Genomic DNA, 20,509 nt, shown 5'->3' on the forward strand with positions numbered 1-20,509 from the left:
TCCAGCCTACTGGCTAGACTGCTAAAAGTTATTATTGAGCTCCTGAGCAGACTGCCTCCATCATGCGACCATCCTGAGGGCAGGAAACGAACACAGCAGGCCTATAGAACTGCATGAGACTCAATGAGCGGATTCAAAAGTCCATACCAAGATATGCAAATTTGACTTTGAGTTAAAGCAAGTGTGTTCTTTATTTTAAATTCCTGGATGTGTATTATGACTTATACTGTCCCTCGTAGTCTTTTTTATGGTCTTTTCTTTGAATCATTAAAGGGATACTTTACTTATTTAGCCATGTTCAATAGTAAGACGTTGCTATTTTGTCTATAATTCATTTCATAATTGCATTCTGTTTTCACGCACAATTATTGGCTTTCAAACACACACTGTGCCACTTGCTGTCGATTGAAAATGACACCATAGATGCTCAGGCCTCACTTAATAATAATAACAACAATGCCGAAGCACCTCTATTAAATTTCCAGGCCAAAAATTTTACAAGTACAATACTGTAAAATTACTCATGGAAAGGCAGCAGGAAATCAATATGTCAAATGTGTGTGCGTATGCCCTCTTTGTATGACCTTCCTCGTAAATAGCTTGTGTGACTTTTCCCCTCATTTCATTGAGACGAAGCAAGCGAACATCCAAATTCGCAATTAGCAGTGTTCATTTTTTTACGACTGCCAGTCTCCCTTTTCACAACAAGGAAGCCAGGTGTCGCAGACACTAATAATTGAGTCGCTAGCACCACGTACGAGCATCCCACCCCCTCATTCGTCTTGTTTTGATGTGAAGATGAAAAGCTACCGAGGCGAACGAAAGTGTCGAAACTCCACATAAGATTGAAATTTCTCTCTAAAGCCAGAGACGACAGAAGCTGCCTCCACGCTCAGATTAAGATATATTCCATCACTTAGGTCACAAGACCCAAAACATATTCCAGAACTCATTTGACTGTTAAATAGAGCAGTGTTACAATTAATGATTCCATAAATTGGTTTGCCAAATTTTATTGGCAGAGTGTGACATCAAGTCTCTATGGAAACAGGGCCAACGCTTTGGTTCCAGGCTGCCGGCTGAAAAGCAGATGTATTTTTCATCAAGTTAAAGCTAAAGAGATGGACTCGAATCCAAGGTTTCCCCAACACGAGTGCCGCTGACTTATTCCACACCATTCAAGTTTAGATTCGTAAAAGCCGCCCAATCCAAGTCAGAGTGTAACATTTTCAAAGCATCCACTTTCTATGAGCAAACCAATCTCCCTGTCCTCTTTTGTCACGGGGATTCTGTGAGCACCGGCCCAAGCAGATGGCTGGTAGATTGTGAAAGGGCAGCTCCCACCAATCCCCAGCCGCCAACGCACAAGCGCCCACCTAGTTGCCACCTGCTCCTCTTGCCTCTTTGACCCTCATGCCAACACACCAACGGACCACATGGACAAAATAGAGACTCCACCGATATCCTCGTGCCAATGCTTTTTTTAGTCCGTTCTTCTGCGTAAGACACACCAAAAATATAATTGTTCACTTCTCAGGGTGTTGAAGATCCATGTTAGTTTTTATCTTCGTCCAGTGGATGCGATTGCTGGCTGAGTCTGATACTCTGCACATACTTCTATAGGAGACTTCAAGGCCGACCTACATACGGTAGCTAGCTATAGACGTGTTTGTTGTCTCCAACTCACCCACACTGACTCCCCCAAGGCTTTGTCATTCAGACTCAGTCCTACAGGGAATGATGGGCGGGCGTCTTTACGCTGTAAAGCATGTAACACAATATTAGCCTTCGACACACTCAATTCGTTTAGGTCGAATTTTGCCATTAGAGTAATTTGGATTTCCTGAGAAGCAATTATCTACTCTGACTAAAAGTCTTCCTATCTCTAGTTTGCAAGTGAAGCATCGGTGCTTTCATGCATGGGATTCCGTGTTACAGGATATATTACATGAATTTGCAGTCTTCTTCTTCTTCACAGTTTGATTTTTACAAGGGAGGCGTGGATTACCTCAGTGTGGGCCTTGAATAAGAGACGACTTGTTCCAAAACAGATGTGGTGTGTTTGTGCGTCGCCCAAGCAGAGAATGAGCTCATTGTTTACAGTCCAACCTGGTGCTAATCTTTTCTGAAATGCTAACAGCTGCCCAAGTGTACCCCCTAGCCAGACATGATATTGACTTTCACTAGCTGTGTGTGTGCATGTCTACGTTGGGTCTGGCAGATTCTAGAACAGATTTTGACAACACAAGTCTTCTGCGTCTTCTGTACGATATCTGAGCTTAAGTCGCGTGCACACTTTGGTATTTAGCTCTGTTAGCAAATGCCATATTGAGAAAATCGAAAAACACCCAAAAGTCTTTACGTGGACACGAATGACACAAATTGACTGTTCATTCATATTGTAGGTGAGAATAAAAATAAGAGAATGTGTAGATTGTAGGATTCAAACATTGCAACTCTTAATTGCCTCAACACATTTTTAACGAACTCGGGATGAAGCATGAAGAGGGATAATTGTACTGCTAATTGACCAAGGGCTCTACTATCACTGCTATTGCAGCTCACTCATCTATTTCCGCATAACATTGCCATTTGCATTATTCTCTATGAAGTTTAAAACAGTGATGGCACCAGCAGCAGCAGCAGCAAAGACGTGTGACTTTTCTTTTTCTTTAAATGTATTTTTTATAGGTTATCGAGACTTTTGGCTGAGGTGTGGCCCCTTGTTTGTGGCCGGTGTTTGAGCTCAGAAGAGTTTGATGTTCATTTCTATCCACTTAGGCCCCGGGGCGGTTTTATGCCGGCCTTACCTCTTGATGCATTTTTTATTTTTCTTGTGCCTCTCTTTTCCTTCCTCTTTTTCTTTTGTTCTTCTGTTTTGCCCCTACATGCTTTTTTTTTTTTATCTTGATGTTTTTATGTATTTCGTACTTCTTGGAATAGAGCAATAATAAAGAGAATGGCTAAGTGAAGGAAATGACGGCTTCCCTTTTAGCAATAACATCAGAATAGCACCAGTCTTCTTCATCCTCTGGTTAGTTTCTTTGTGTTTGTGAAAAAGGCTTCATCTTCAGGAAGATAAAATGGTGAAACTTTTGTTATACAGGGAAGAGAAAAGGAGCACAATGCAAGAATTACAAAACTTTTAGCATCTAAGACTCCCGTCATTTCTTTATTTTCAAGATAAATAAGAGCATATGGTTATTAATCATTCCGTTAGAAGTTAAAAAGCTTTCATATAGTTCAATGGCTCAAGCTAGCTTTTATTTGTTTTACTGTGAATATTTGTATCGTAACAAAATATAGATAGGCTATCAATTCTTTCTGGTGCAAAGTGTTATTGAAAGTGTTCTCTTCAAGGAAGCTTTCTTGTCAAAATCTAACTGAACCAAAAAGACAAGCAGGCGATATCTTGTGTTTGTTGTCCCTTGTTGTGTATCGAAATGACGACTAAGAGTTTTGCTTAGATTATAACAGTGCAACATTATCTGGACTTTCTCAGCAGGAGACATCAGTCTGTACATTGGCCATTTGATGGTGTGTGTGTAAAGGAACAGACGAAAGTAACTTGCGTGTTCCACAGTATGGTAGCAAAACAGACTGTGATAAGTCTGTCTGGGAATCTCGTCTTCTCAGCCACAGACATAACAGATGACTGCAATGTGAGATTGAAGAGAGTCAGGGGAGGCGGAGGATGTGGGGGAATGTCACATCGTTTACAAAATACAATTATGTAACTGTGTCATGATGCAGGGAAAGGCGGGTATGGCGAGTGGGGGCTGGATCTGGACAAGAGTGAAAGTCAAAAAGAAACGCGACCAAATTTCCTGCAGGCTGATTTTTGTGTCAATGTTGTTAGAAACAGAAGCAAGCATCAGCATTTCAGGATGTTCATACACTCTGTGCAGAAAATGGACGGCAACTGTTGCCTGTTGGAGCCACTCTGGCTCTGCGTGTCACGTCGACTTTTCTCATTGCCACCATCGATGTCCCTATTCTTTCCTCTCGTTCTCCCAGCCGTGATTTTCCGAGATGTTTTGGGCGGTGCGTTTTATTGTCCAGAGCGACTCACAGGACTGGCCTATTGGCCTGGCCTGGCCATTGTCAACTGGCAGTGCGTGTTTGTGTTTGGCGTCTACAGATTATTGACAGTCGTGCCTAAGGCCACCAAAGTTGACACCAGGAGACATCAGTTGAGTTTTTGTCCAAAGTTAACTATAGCAAATTAACTGACCCGTCGCAGATTTTGAAATCCTTTCAGATGTGTGGGTTATACATACAACTATTGGTATCCCAAGAATGTGATTCAGATCAGGAACACTGGAAAGTTTCCAACTGAGTTTGCAACTTAGTTTGTTGTATTACTCCATATCTTCCCAACAGAAAGAAAATATATTATAGTTAAATCACATGATGCAAAGTTGCTTCCTTTACATGCAGTTGTTTTCCACCGATTCAGACATACTTTGATATGTGTGGGCTTCAATGAACAATTTACGTCTCAGGAAATGGCTTGGAAGTCAGCCTTCCCAAGTCTAAAGGCCAGGAAACGCTAAACGTCTGAGATTCGTCATTTGCTCCATCTGGCAGTGTGTGTGGAGGCTTTTGGGGGGAGTGGGCTAAGGCTTACATAACTAAAACAAATATCCAAAATTTTAGGGGAATACGTCACAAAACCAGGATCAGGTTCGGACGTATTAGTTCCATGCATGTGTTGAAAAGTTGTTCATGCAAAAGTTGGTTGAACAAGAAGTTGAGCTAGAACAGTGGAGTCAAATCTGGACCGTGGGCCAAATTTGGCACGCAGTGTAATTATATTTGGCCCGCAAAGACAAATTGCGCATCGACTTTATGCGTCAATACGAAAATTGCAAATTGTCTCCACTATTAAAAAATAAGAGATGTTACTAAAAAAATTTATTATAATCCATCCATCCATCCATCTTATTAAAAAATTGAAGTTTTTCCTAGTTTCCCAATGATACGTTCATACATTTGGGTTGAGAGTCATAATGGCCCTCAGAAGGAAACTACGATGTGGCCCGCGACAAAAATGAGTTTGACACCCATGAATTCTAGAAGATCCATGTTAGTTGAAGCAGCCAGTTTTGGCTCCAACTTCCTTATGTCAATACAATGATCCAACATGTTATTCTTTCTACATTGTCAGATGCATGTAAAACGCCCAATACATTTAACAGACTTGCTGAATGACGTCTATGTTCAAAACTTTGCACAAATCCCCACCCTGCTTGTCCTCTTGGATTTGTTCAAAAATATGGCTTGAGAGCCCCACAAGAAGTGCAAGAGTCTTTTTTTTTTTTTTTGGAGGGGGGGTCATCCGCACACACCAACCGAATGATGGATTTTATTTGGTCTCTGTTTGGCGAGCCTTAACTTGGCCGTGTCAGTCTGTTATGTCGGTTTCTATGGAGAAAAACACGGAACATGCCAGACTTTCTGAGTACTACAAGGAATAATGAAAAAAATGTGTGCAGGGATGAGGAGCGGGGAGGCAATGTGGTAATGGTGAAGGGTGTGGGGTGGGAGGGGGGCTCAATTCCAAGAATTCAGAGGGTGTGGAATCACACAGCAAGACATAACAGAAAGACATTATTTCTGCAGCTGACTCAAGCACTGAAGTCAAGACGGAACTGCAAAAAGCTGCTTTGACCACACATCAATCATGCAAACTGGCAGCTGTCGCGGAAGATTATTCTAAAGTTTCTCTCGACACACAACAGCGCTGACATCATTTCACGCTCGGCTAGACTTACTTGTACAGTACGTGACGTATTTGAAAAGATCAATTGAACCAGAGTTACTTTGTGAACGTACCTTTTCCATTTATGTGAAAACCACTTTTTAGCGTGAAAAGAGCTGTTGCTTATTCATCACTTTACTGTCCATGAATGAAAGATAGGGTACATTAACGAGCGTGATTGATGCTGTGTGTCTGCGTAAGTGTTAAAGAGAAATGGGACTATGTTAGTAGTGACGACACTCCGATTGCTGGAATGAATTTTACTTAAGAGATTGAAGTGAGTGGAAGGTCAGCTGCAAGCGTCTGTCTGATATTGCACGTTACCATTTCCTTAATTAGTGACCACAAATGCGTTTGTCGGACGGGAAGTGTGTGTCTGCAGTTGTGTGAAAAAGGAATGTTTGGCCTAAATCAACGTGCTCTGGTTTTTAGTTTATTATTCCATATCTGTCGAGATTGTTTCCGCATGTCTTTCGAGTCCCTTCCTTGTCTGTTATCAGTCTATCCATCTTCTGCTTGGCCGCTTAAAGTGCCGCATGCTGATTCTGTGCCAGGTGTTTTGGCACACTAGTCGCTTATCGACCTCGTCAGAGGCCCGTCGGCAAACAAAGCTACAGCAATGCGCGGTGATGGCGTACGCGCGCGGTCGCATTCACACTTCTGGTGGCTCGTGTTGCCTGACTGCAAACAGCCGAGGTGAGTCACTTGCAGTCTCTGTGGCCCTCCGTTTGTGTGTGTTCAGTCAACCCACGCGCACACATTGAAAAGTGAGCCAAAGCCATTAACAAATAGATGTCACTTTGACCAACAGCGGTGTGCATCTCTTAGCTAGCAGGTCACAGTGGTGGCTTATCTTCAATGTGTCTGCGAGCCTATCGAGTGAATCGGTTTTGGAGGGTTCATTACGCCCTCCTCTTGTTTTGACTTTGTAGCAGCAGTTAAGTCTACACTTAACAAAAGCATCAGGTTCAACGGTTGCCTTGGTGAGGATGCCAGACTACAGCCCGATTCGGTGCTTCCGCTCAATCTCTTCTTGGAGGACTGCCTTGACCGGAGCCACAAGGCAAGCCCGGGCTTATCTTGCTTTGCTATTGCTTTTTTATTGCAACTAGAATAAAGTGGCCTGCGGGCGTTGCCGACTTCCTTCCTTAACCCTCGCCCGACCTCTCTAGTTCCCCTGCAAGCATAACCCCATTACTTAAGAAATACCCTGCACAATTAAAGTGCAGTCGTTGCTACTTGAGACTCAACTTTGTGTGCCTGTCTGACATATTAAAGATTAAATGCCGCGACCGTCCTTTAATTGGACACTGTCAGTCAGATGGACAATGGTGATATTTCCAGGCTCCAGACACTCCAGGGGCTTTTTAAAAGCTAATCTATTGTGACTTCTGAGCCGTCTGTCACTGACAAAGTTTGTCTGTATGGGGCATGTCGCTTCTGAGGAAGGCATTTGAAAGCATCCATCTTTTTCCGGGTATGGTTGCAGTACAACGAGCTCATCTTGGCCAAGCGTGTCGTACCAAAGCAAAGCGTTTTAATGAAGACATATTCCTGGGTGGAAACTGTAACCTTCGCCACTTCCAAACATACACACAGGCACATCCACTGCACCCTATCATTTGTTTGTGTTAAATTTTCCCTTTCTCATTGCCGCTTTCCTTTTTTATAAGTGTGCTCTTTTTTTCTGGGCTTACAGTAATGACACACTGCAAAGCAGTATATACATGTGATTGACAGCTAAAGGAAGATGGCAGCAATAGCGCCGAAAACACTACCATCTAAAAAGCTGCACCCTGGTTGACCCGAAATTTTAGTGGTCAGTTGACCTCCCCGTGAGACAACCTTCCCTTTGTTTTACGGTGTCCCTTTTGCTACCCCCTTCCGCAACACACACGCACAGCCGCACCCTTGACGAGCCATTAGTCGACAGAATGGAAAACAGAAAAACAAATCCCAATTGTGGCTATAAACTTCAGACTTGTTTACGATGCGGGTCTGCTTCGTCACCTCGGCGTGAACTCCCGCGACAGACACCGTTGTCCCCTCATGAAGGAGCAAAGAACAACACGACCCCAACTTCACCCTTTCCCAACCTGCCCTTTGCTTGACTCCAAACTGCAGTCTCGCACCATCGCGCAATTCTCTAAATTTATTACTTGCAATTTTTTTTGCTACACTTCCCCAAATAATGCCTTCTTTTATTTGCCTGACACAGTTTCCCTATGCTCATTTTGTTTCCGAATCCATATTGCGTATGGTGGCCACACTTAATAGTTCATTGACAAAGCGCTTGCGATTGAATCAGGTTTTCCTGTGCAGCTCGATTCGGAATGATTTGCCAGGAGGACGGTGATTGGCCCAGGAGAGGCTGGCACACCATTTGTGTGTGATTTATTGGTAGAGGTAGGGCGCTAATCCTAGCAGGAGAGTGCTTGTCGCCGTTGTCCCATTTTTTTGCTTTCAGCGTTGGAAAGAGGTCGGATATTTTATGCAACTTTACAGAAACTTTGGAAATATAAATATAGAAATTATACATATAATTGATATAAATATAAATGATCCAGCTCTTTAATTGGAAATATATGGAAATGAATGGTGAAATTTTTATTATATGTAGACAATTAACATCCATGATAAAAATGTCATTTGTAACTTGTATTTATTTACAAAACTTAATATGGCCTATGAGCTACCTGGTAATTTAGAAATGGGAAAACAGATCACCTTGATTTCTTCAATTGCTTCTTCACGGAATATAAACCCAGTAGGGTTCCGAGGTCAACGGACTCGAGTCATTTAGTGATACAGAGTTCAAATTAAACCAGGTGCATAAGAAATTAATCACGGTGTGCCGTAATTGCCTGAGCTCCTCTTCCCTAAAGTTTTTCTGTTTTGACGCAGGGCTAGCGGCTGAGATTTTAATCTGCTCACCGAGCCATCTGCCACTGACGTCAGGTTGCATATCTGGGATTAAATCAAGTGGATGTGCGAGCACGTGTGTTGTTCTCAGCCACACTAGGACTCACTTATCAAGCCACAACAAAAATAAATGACATATTTTGCCGAGTGCGTAGTGCCAGCCACGCACGGGGATGAGCGCGCACATGTTGCGCAGAGAATGTGGGCCACTGCCATTTCCCCTGCAGCTCAGACTGCCAAACAACCAATGGCTGCAGTTAAAGTCCGTGATTACCATTTTATTACACTATGCCATTATTCCGATGCTATCAATGTAAATGAATTGGCCGACAATTGATTTACTATAACCTGCCCCTCCTCTTCGTGGCCCTCAAGGAGCCCCTGGCGCTCATTGATTTATCCAAGCTCCACTCTAACCAGGTTTCCACCTATCACGTTGCGGCACGGCAGAGATTGGGAGATTGTTTTCTTGATTTCCGATAGCCCCGTTTTATGATGCGGTAATTCCGTTAATTGATTATAAGCAAACATCGTATTCGGCTTATTGCACATTAACAGCAACCTGTAATGATCTGTCCTTTAGAAAATTTGGAAAAACAAGCCGTACCGTATATCCTGATATTAATGTTAAAACGGCGCGACTGTCTATACTGTCTGTTGAAACCTAGCACAGTCTGTAATTTTTTTTTTTTTATATGCAAAACCATTTAAACTGAATTTGCCTGAGCTCAGCATGTTTCTACAAGTTTGCACGGCTACTGGTAAAAAAAAAAAAAAAAAATGTTCAGCGGTCTGATTGGAAGTCGAGGGAAAAAAAGTTCCAGCTTGCTACAGGGCATGCAGAACATCATTATAACCAAGTGTCTAAAAGCTGTCGAAAACATTCTCATCACGGCGCAACTGGAGTGCTCGCTAACAACCCGCACCATTATGCCTCTGCTCTGCCAGTTGGCACTTCAGCACACATTGCACAAGTACAGACAGACAATCTCTGTCACCTTCGTCCGGTCCGTCAAAAGCACAGACAAGTTTCTCCAATGTGATGCTTGTGACATTTTTCCTGGACAGTCTAATTTCATCAAGTTCCTTCATTAAAAAGTAAAAGAAGATGGATAGTTTTTGGCCTGCTTTTTTAAGTGCTGTGCCATATGGACAAAATTATGTACGCTAAGTTTTTCAAAAATAAATCGAGATTATTCACATCCCAAAGTTGACCGATTTGATTCCATTGCAATGCCGATTTGAATCCAATTTCTTCTTCACCACTACTGACTCTGTTTTGAACTCGAATGCGGGCCATGTCATAATATGCACGGCCCATTTAATGCCCGTGCACAACAAACACAGCCATCGGTGGACACAAGGGCCTTTCTATGCAACATATAGCGAGCTGGCTGGTTGAGTTGAGTGGCGGCGTCTGTCATACGAGAAGCCCGCTCAGGAGCGCGGCTAGCCGTGATGTCTGAAACAGCTGACAGACAGAACTAATCCTTCCCCCGAGACAGGAAGGAAAAAGGCTGCAGCCTCCAGCCATCTGATCTCTGGAAGACTTTGTGCTTTGTGTACATCCACCAGTTGGTTATTCTATCAGGACATTGGATTGTTACTCTGGCACCGTTATTAAGCTATTCTTCTGATTTTGGTTTATTTGGTATTTTGGAAGAGGGTGATAAAGACGTCTTATGAATGTACGTAGAGCAAAGTATAAGAACGTGAAGTTTGAGGCATGGCAGACTGCCTGCCACAAATCTATTGGAAGGAATTTGGATGATGAAAATCATAAGACCGAGAGAGCACACGTTTGCTCACTTAAGTAACTGAGAACAGCAGAGAGGAGACTTCACCATCACTTATGACCGCCGGTGTCAAACAATCCTAATCCTACAAGATCCTTCTCGATTCCACGCCTTACACCTGACCACGCTCGGCGGGCCTTGTACTTGAGATATCGCCAAGAATGCAGCAAAGTGGAGATGAATGTGAAATTCTACCTTGACTTGAGTGTTGACTCTTGCTGTTGTTAGGAAATGTATAAGCGGCACCCATGCAGAGGGTTGAGTGTTACATTTTGGACTAGAATAATAACCTTTCTAACGGATATACAGGGCTGAACTCCGCAGTAAACATACAGTACAACAAACAGCAAAGTTTACTTTTCTGTATATATTGCTTAGCTGACCTTCTTTGCTGTCTGTAGAGGACACATTTTTAACCATTCTGGCAACCTCCTTTCTCTCTCCTTTGTCACCCCAAGCGAGACCCACTCCAATTGTTTATTCATTCACATCTGCCGAGTCTGAGCAAAACATTCCATCTGTGAATCCCCATACCACCACCCCTAACTGTACAATAATATTCAGATGGTAAGCTGCGATATTAATCACATGATGAGCAAGTCAAATTTTCCAAAAGTGTATTTGTACCCACATAGTGTAGATTAAAACCAGGTGGTCTTCGTGTGACTGAGGCAAGCCAATGTGGTTTCCAGGTGAGTCTAGACTTTATCTTGCCCTGTGAACCTAAAACTCGACATTAATCGGGGGCACAATTTACAAGAAATCCTTAAAGTACAGGTGTAAGTGCAAGAGGGGATAAGACTGTAAATTGCAGTCTGTCTGGGGTCCCTCTATGGAGAAGGAAGGCTTCAGCAGGCGTAATGATGCCTGTAAGATGAGAAGGGATTTGACTACAGGCCCCCGCCCTCATTTAAATCCCCTTCATCCTCCACTTTGACAGGAAGAGCCAAGCGGGGCAAGTTGCCAGTGCAAGGACACACGATGCACTCACAATAGCAAACTGTTATTTTCAGCCATTGCTCTGCCCTTTTTGAAGATTGCCAGGCATGAAGCGTGCCATTAAAAACAAAACATGCTCGGGAGATTGAGTTTTAAATTGTAACATAACACAATTCTAGACCACATAAACCTTTCACTAAGCTAATTTTAGTCAAATGGACAGACAGAAAGCTGACTGTTGTCTGATAACAACTACAGGGCTTTATTTTCCCGTGAGATCATCAAGGGTAAACATTTGTTTTGGAATTTTGTATTTGTCACCACAAACACTGGTGGTGGAACTGCTCCCTGAAATTTACCAGACCAGATAATCGGCTTTTGGCTATTTTCCAATTCTTTCAGACTGATGTGTTAGAATGGGTGTGTTGATTTTTTTTATTTTTTTACAGTTGAACGTACATGTCCGCAATTGTATAATGGAGCAAGCAGACACCGTTCATATCGCATCTGTTTTTTTGGGTCGTTCTCAATACTCCTCGGGTTTCACGGGTTATGACTTGTACTCCAGTCTCGAGTGAGGTGAAGAAGTAGGTGCCGGCGTTGCATCCAGTGCCACTTAAGTTGTAATTGGAAATCAAACTGCCGCTTTGCATGTGCATGCATGCCCTTTCCCTCCTTGCCAGCTGGCAAACGTGTTCATGCCCACACACATTCCCCACTGCTATTTACGTATGTATTTGCTCAGCCATCCGACTTAACCCTTTCACGAGCAACCTCAACCTTAGGGCACGTTAAACGTCAAGCAGAATTATGCCCCGCGTTCCACATTTCCCCCCATCGTGCACATACACAGACACATTCCTCCTCTTGTTAACCATAATTCACATCTGGCCTCTTTTAAAAGGAGGCCAGCTATTTGCACTGATGCAAGGCTAAAAGCCAGCAGCGTATTCCGCACTACATGCCCCCGCCACCTCCCCCTCCCCCCAGCCTCCTACAACTTTTACAAGGGCTGTAAACAAAGGAACTTTTTCCCTCTCATCTGTCATTCAACAGTTTCTATGCCAAATGTCATCCTGGTTTATCAACACCTCCCAATTAGCTTGAAACCAAAATTACTCATATCGAAACTGCGTGAATCAGGCGAATGATTTACAGATTCGTTATAAAAGCAAGTGGAATACGTAGGACGTATGTGGAAGAAAAAAATTGCTTTTCACTTCAGCGGCTCTCACATGTACAGGCAATGACCATAAAAGTAACAGTACATTCCAACTCGATGATTTGATTAAAAACTTGCAACAAAATTTTTATTAAGCCGTTGAATAAATACGGTCCATCATCACGTAATAAAAAGTTGGAGTATTTCCATCGATTCAACGATATATTGTAAAAAAAAGTAAACGGTTTCCAAGAATATACTTTGAAATACATTATTCCTAGAAAAACAATAAGGAGTCACTTACATCTAAAAAAACTGAATGAATTATTTTTTATATAGAATACTGTGTTATCACACATTTCTATATTTCATTTTGCATTATATTTATTTTTACTACACACGGATTTAAAAAAAAGTAAAACTTACTTTTGGGGCTGGAACGAATTACAGTATAATAATTGGGAGCATTACCTTGCTTTAGAAACATTTCACATTGCAAACACACAACCTGAAATTCCTCTGTTGTTAAGAAATTATTCGGTATATTCTCTATATTGTGTTGCCCATATAGGAATTGTTTGATGATTCCACTTCCTGTGCACATATGGGATGAAATAACAACATCAGTGCACAATACACACAATATGGCGTCTATACAAACTTTTGGCTAGTCCCATGAAAATAAATTCAATATTTCTACCGGGGAACTAATGGTGTCATGTTACCTTTGACGTCAAGAGTAATTAAATAACATTTCTGTATTCATTTCACACACTGGTAATTGTGTAATTGCCAAATAAACATTCAAGCCACAAAGTGGATGGAATCACGTCTTGTCACTTGGGGGTAAGCGATGGAAAAGGAACAGGGATGGAAAAGTCCAGCTGTATTTACTTACACCCTAACCCTTCTCCCCGTGTCTATCTTTCGCCTCGGAGCTTGGTAGGCGGGTCCACCACTTTCCTCGACTGAGGAGAGCCAGTCTCTCACCATTCCCACGGAAACAGTTGCCAAAGCAAATTTGGCGAGAGGAGATGGAGACCCTGCTCTCTTTCCAAAGCTTCCAATCTCTTCCCGTCTCTTCTCTTATGTGTGTGTTCCTTTCTGTGCTTTCCAAGATTGTGGTACAAGAGGCTTTCTATGCCCGCTCACGCTTTTATTACGTTACATGATTCCTTCTCCTTCCATTGCTTCTAACTAATATAAAATTTCCATGTTGTCTTTCATAAGAGAGGCGGAAATATGGGCCTGCTTCTTTGTGAGTGGAACGTATGATGCTTAAGCCCAAAAAAAAAAAAAAAGCATAGATAGTAGGACCTGAATATAAGCGTAACGATACAATTGCTTGCTTGGGTGTCTTGCTATCTAAGCAAAAATGTGTGTGACTTACTTCCTGGACAATCTCTCGCGTTCCTCCATTTTTTTTTTTTTGTTTCCAGCACTTATGACCTTTTTTTCCTTCTCTGTTTTTACTGCTCTGGCCGGGAGAGTTGAACTTTCCTTCCTTTCGGGACCTTGGGACCGATGTAGCTTCTTGTCCGCTCATTTGTTCCACTGGATCCTTGAATGTTTGTATAGTTGTTGTTGTTATAGTGGATAGCAAACACTCCAACCCAGCGTTGTAGATTATAAAATCAGTCCTCGCAGTTCATGCTTATTTTTATTAGTGATGTAACCTTTAGCCTATCGTACAACGGCAGCAGCAGCAGCTCTGATTTCTCCGCCGTTTTGTTGACTAGCCTCACCGGACACTTCCTGGAAGTGAAGGCTGCTAAAAAAAACAGCGCTGTAAAATAAAAATGCAGTGGGAACAAAGGATGTGGAAATACATGTTTAAACATGAAAGAGATGAACATTTTGGGTTTAGGGTTCCACCCAGGAAAAAAGATGTGAAGTTATCGGAATGCCATTTTCCACATTGCTATGTCATCATGAAAGATTTTTGTTTGCTTTGGATTTGGTGATAAATGATGGATTGGGTTAGGATGAGTGGTAGAGACAGGTACCATGGATGCGGGCGGACGGGCGGGAGGGCGGCCTCTTTATTTTATGCACTTACTTCCTGGAAGTGAGCTCTGACACGAACTATGTTCACCTTCCAGACGAAGCGTGTTTCACAAACTTCTACTTGTTACTTATGTGCTGAGCAGAGAAAACTTTGCAACTGTACATCCTTTATCAAAGTGAATTCTAGATGAGGTCATTTTAAGTGTAGTCAGCAAATCAGTTCAAACTGATGTCGGGAATAAGCCCAAGCAACCCAGTCTTGAATAATAATCATGCTTAACGTTGTAGTGTGTCAGTGGTGTTATGATGACGCTACTTACTTTATTGAAAACAGTCATTGTTCATCTCGGTAAATCCCCCGCCAGTGGAACCAAGTTGCCAAATTGTAGCTAGGGCACAGTTGAGGCGTGTTTCCCTTTTTTGTTTTATGGGTGAAACCATACATGCCTTCACACAGCACTTCACATAACTGTGATGAAGATATTAAATTCATGTGTCCAGCATGTGGCCGAGACTGCAAGAGGTGACCCGCTCGACATTCCCCCCACACAGAGAGCGCCTCTTTTTTCAACACCGTGGGGGCCCCCCCTTTAGTAAGTAAGACAAGCAGAGGCCAATGTTAGGTCACAGGCAGGGAGTGGCTCTGTTCACCCTCCTGAGTCAAGAAAGAGCAAAGAAAACAGGTTTCTGGACTTTTCAACTTAGGACTACAAAAGGGATGTGAAGCAAGGCAACCAGTTTAGCACCATACCAGAAAGGACTGTTTGACACTTACAGTCAGCCAGTCTTAAGTCACATTATGCGGTCAAAGCAAGAATAGTTTCCTGTTTAAGGAAATGGCAACTGCGGTCAGTGGAATTTTGAAGCGTGCCCTGAACTTACAGTTAGACTACAATTTAAAAGAGCATCGTGGCAGAGTGTTGTAGTCTTTTATAGTACACTGCTTAAAGACAGATTCCTTTTTTTTTTTTTATTATAAATATGGTGTTGCTGGCTTCTTGGGCAACCAGAAATTTGTATGTTTGTTAAGGACATCCTGTAATCTAGTATGACACAGGAAATGGTCTCAGACAAACAGACAAGTACATGTGGGAGGGAAGGCGATGGCAGAATTTGAAGCAAGAAAGGGGAGGGTCGAGTGTTGGCTGACAGAATGTGTCAAGAAGACTTTCTGCGTTACCTCATAAAAATAGCTGTCTGTCACAAAAGAGAAGTAGCAAAAGCCTGTGGGGTTTGATGTGATGGCGCTTTTCTAAAGTGACACCCGGAGCAGTCTGCCAAGTCATCACTTGAAAAGTTTCCTTAAGTGACTTTCACCAGATCATGTGAAATATTCAGATTTCAAAAGCTTTACTGACTAAAAGTAGTCAATGAATACTTTTGGCAAACGTTTGTGCTTTGCAGACAGAGGAAGTGCTCGGAAACTTGTGTGGTTTCAGAACGCGCAGACGGACTTCTCACTGAGAATGCTGTTATCACCCCACCCATCCTGTCTCACACACACCGAGACATCCACTTGCCCAGACACGTGCACGCACGCAGGGGCTCCTGCACGGTGGGCCCCATGTGGCAGCTGACACAGGGGCTGCCGCTCTCAGCTTGTATGCTGTTGCATCACTGTGCCTCGCTTCCTCAAGCAAGACATATTTCATGAAGTTATTGCATTTAGCTTTTGTTGCATTCAAGAGCCACATGGCAGACAGCAGGGTTTTGCAAGCCGTTGCAAGTATCGTAAGGTGTTATGTAGGTGTTGAAGCTCAGTCGACGTTGCAAAAATGTCATGTCTAACGCAGACTCACACTCAGCTAATCGGAAACGTATTGTCTGAGAAGTGTGATATCCTGTGTTGTGTAATGTACAAAAGACCATAAAAAGGGTTGGGCTGATAAGAGCAGACACATATAAACATCCATATTGCGAATCGTCATTGGGTTTGGAGAGGACCAGCTTGAAGTAAATTATAGCGTGCTGCTCTTGATTTGGTCTCTCTGTATGTTTTTTGAGTGAGCCTTCACATTTTCATATCAGTCACTCTGGTTGTGTGGGTATTGGCCCTGAACGCGAGAAGACACTTCAATTGAGCGCCATGAATTCTGCCGATATTTCCACCTCCTCTTCCTCCTCCTGGAGCTTTGATGCCGCACTGACAAACTGGCAAGCCATAATCCACGAGAAGACGGCAGGCACGTGGCACAGACTTTGCCCAGAGCGCACCGCGGCGTGTGCTGTCAGCCACATTCGAGGCTTATCTGCAGCTTCGACTAATATGTAGGCCATATCTCTACATCTAGCCTACAATGCTGGGAATCACAGACAGGACTTCCCTAAGCTATTGCCTGTCTGAGGTCAGGAACTGAAACAGTAATATCTATCAAAAAAGTTAAACGTCTGTACATTTTTGTTGCATTTGCTTAATGTCACCAACAAACTGCTTGACTGAAAAGATCATAGAAAAATCGATTTTGAGGAGCATAGACAGACTGCATCTGTGTGTGTGTGTGTGTGTGTGTGTGTGTGTGTGTGTGTGTGTGTGTGTGTGTGTGTGTGTGTGTGTGTGTGTGTGTGTGTGTGTGTGTGTGTCTGTGTGTGCGCTTGTGGCAGCTAGTGACAGCCCCACTTCGGAGAGGCTGAGGTCAGTGCCATAAAGGCAGCCGAACAGAAGAAAGAGAAACAAAACCTCACTTGTCTGTCTGCATGGGTGTGTCGGAGTGTGATAGCACACACACACACACACGCACACACACACAGTGCCCCAGTCACCTCTTGCCTTCACTCTTGGCAACTCATGAGCAAACACGCCTTGCTAGATTGGTTTGGTTTTGGGTGACAACTGTGCGACACACTACCATCGTCTCCACTGTGTGTGTGTGTGTCATTTGCTTTAGTATTTCCACAACATCAAAGTCACCCAAAGTCAATAGCACATCTAAATTTAACCTCACTGGCACTTCCAGTTATCAGTATCCTCCTCTGGCACTCCTCTCCAGTCATCCCTATTTACACACAAACATGGTTTTTCTGGCACAATGTCGTGCATTTGCAGTTTACTGACCTTCTAATGTAACAGTTCTTGGTTTGGTGCCAAGTGGGGAACACTTGCACAGTCATTGGGAAATGGAATTTCTCAGCATTTATACGAAGTGGCAGCAAAAACGCTATTTCTTGATTCAATGAAGCAAAACCCAATTTCCCGTTGTATCATAAATAAGCAGTCAATGTTCTTTTCTTGAAGGTGCCGGATCCCATTCCAATCAAAAAGCCCAAACATGAAGACATCCCAATACAATCCCCTTTGGCTGACAAGGAGAAGCAGCATGACTGGCTACAGTCCCTCTCCAACCCCAATAAGGTCAGTTTTACTATACACAAGAAAAATCACCTCCTTTTGTGCGTCAGTCATACAATGGTCTAAAATTCACATTTCATGTATTTTTTCCCCCACCAGGGCTTCAACTGCATTCAGCCGAGACAGAGGCCGTCAGCTTTTCGACCCTGGTCGCCGCACATCTCTGCCGGTGATAAGGAATTCTCCATTCACCCCCTCGCTCTGCTAAGAGACAAGTAAGTCCAGTATTTGGGAGGGACAACATGAAGAAGGATCTTCTTTCCAAATTCTCCCCTTCCCTTTGCTCTACTGAGAATAATTTGTGCAAAAAATGATGAGCGCACTCTTTCTGACTGTACCACAACCTCCCACACTAGACGAACTAGTGCTATTTTAATACCCACTTTGCATGGTGCTGCCAATACTGCCTGTAACATGACTGTAGATCTGGCCTGGACTGCATTTGGAGCCTGCTTTATGCTGCTTTTTGACATCGATCACAAACATTTCGGTCTGGCTTCTTCTAGCTTCTACAACTACAAGAGCCTGGAGAATGCTGTGGCCCCCAACGTTGCCCTCACACCACTGCCCCTGGGAAAGGTGGGCCCAATGTCCCCGTCAGTCCCCAGCACGTCGCACCCGAGCGGAGGGGAACCCCCAGGCGAGGGCGCCAACGCCAGCTCGAGACCTCGCAAGAGAAGAGTTACAGGGGAGTTCCAGCCTCCAGCACCTGAAGGTGCTTGCTCCTTTACCTCCACTGCCAGCAAGCCACCTCAGGATGACTCAGAGGTGGACATTGAAGTGGAGAGCCGTGACGAGTGTAAGCTAAGATCTTTGTCCCAGCACTAAAAAAACAAATACTGATGATCACAAGCCTCAATCTTCCGCCTCGCTCTCTCTCTCAACAGTCACATCATCCTTGTCCTCCCTGTCGTCACCATCTTTCACTTCGTCCAGCTCAGCCAAGGACCTGAGTTCACCCGGCGTCGTCGGCCCCATCTGCAACGTGACGACAGAGGGCGTTACCCCGGTGGCTGCTCCCGTCTCGGCCCCCATGGCCCCTCCAGAACTGGGGCTGGAGTCCGAGTTGGAGAGCCTGCGGCAGGCGCTGGACCATGGGCTGGACTCCAAAGAGTCAAAGGAGAAGTTCCTGCATGAGATTGTTAAGATGAGGGTTAAGCAGGAGGAGAAGCTGGGATCCGCCCTGCAGGCCAAACGCAGTCTCCAACAGGTAGCATTCCACAGGAAATGAATCAAGAACCCATTTTCAGTTCAAAAACAAAACTTAAACTCAGTCGATGGTAAAAAGTTCGTATAAGATGCCGAATAGCGTTCCCAATGACAATCACTGCCTGCAAAGCAAAGCGTGAGTTGGCAAGTGATAACATTCGGAGCGGATGTTGCTACAAAAGGAAAGGCCAGACTTCCATTTTTATATTTGGGCTTGGACCGGGAACAAGAAAATGCAGTTGAAAGAGTCTGTGTGTGCGTGCGTGCGTGTATGTGCGGCACAAAAATAAGTCTGGAGCAACCCAGTGCAACGACATTCCACTCTCGCTTTGTATCCATCCGTGCTCTGAGGAGGCGGCGAGAGAAAGTACACGCTAAGTCAAAGCAGCCAAGAAGCTGCAGGCTGAATGAAGCGCGCTCTTACTTGAAACAAGCAGCGTTCCTGCTGGCTTGAGCTGAACCAACACGAGATGTTGAGATGGGAAGTGTTGAAAGTCGGGCCCCCATGTAAAGCCTGTGCAGACTCTAGGGCGTGATAGGGATAGTCTTTTTCTTGGAACCAACAAAACTTGATGACAGACATGTTTGTCCAAACTGTGAAGTTCCCATGAGTCGGCTTTGCTTACTACGAACACACACACATGCACACACATACACACGCAGTCATTTAGAGGAAGGAAATCTCTCTTCAGTTAGCTTACACATTGCCCTAACCCTCGACTTTTCAAAAGTAAACACTGACATTGAGAGTGCAGCACACCGGATAAACCGCCAGGCATCGTTTTTATGGAAAAAAAAAAAAAAGAACATCTTGTCCACATCTCAAATTGTCTTTGTATGTCAACAACTCCAACAACTTGTCTTTTTCCAGGAGCTGGAGTTTTTGCGCGTCGCAAAAAAAGAGAAATTGCGAGAGGCGACCGAGGCCAAGCGAAATTTGAGGAAGGAAATCGAGCGACTGAGAGCTGAAAGTGAGAAGAAGATGAAGGAAGCCAACGAGTCGCGGATCCGTCTGAAGCGGGAGCTCGAGCAGGCCCGCCAGCTGAGGGTTTGCGATAAAGGCTGCGAGGCCGGACGTCTGCGTGCAAAATACTCGGCACAGGTCAGTCAGATTTTTTTTTTTTAAGAAACACTTGTTAACCACAAGAAAAAAACCATGTCTGGAAATCTACAGGCTTATGAAACATACACTTGTACAGTAATTGCGGTGGGTCGGGTTTTCGTTTTAAAATCCTCTCAAGGTCCGCAGAGAAGGGGGAAAAAAAAAAAAAAACACTTCCCCTCTTGGTCAAAAATAAATGGGCGTCGACTAAAACGCAGAGAGCGAAGTTCATTCCCCCCTCAGAAAGGAAACAGGAAGACGT

At 43.7% G+C, this 20,509-nt stretch overlaps 1 protein-coding gene across 2 annotated transcripts in view; it reads left to right on the top strand.

The window, feature by feature from the left end:
• skia (v-ski avian sarcoma viral oncogene homolog a) overlaps positions 1-20,509 on the top strand; it is a 47,222-nt gene that overhangs the window by 22,908 nt on the left and 3,805 nt on the right. For both annotated transcript variants that reach the window (XM_049752309.2, XM_049752310.2), the window contains 5 exons: positions 17,823-17,939; positions 18,036-18,151; positions 18,443-18,735; positions 18,824-19,146; positions 20,017-20,247. In XM_049752309.2, coding sequence (XP_049608266.1) covers positions 17,823-17,939; positions 18,036-18,151; positions 18,443-18,735; positions 18,824-19,146; positions 20,017-20,247 — 1,080 coding nt within the window. The remainder of the gene's footprint in view (positions 1-17,822; positions 17,940-18,035; positions 18,152-18,442; positions 18,736-18,823; positions 19,147-20,016; positions 20,248-20,509) is intronic.

The sequence above is a fragment of the Syngnathus scovelli genome, chromosome 2 (genome assembly GCF_024217435.2).
Source record: "Syngnathus scovelli strain Florida chromosome 2, RoL_Ssco_1.2, whole genome shotgun sequence".
Taxonomy (NCBI): domain Eukaryota; kingdom Metazoa; phylum Chordata; class Actinopteri; order Syngnathiformes; family Syngnathidae; genus Syngnathus; species Syngnathus scovelli.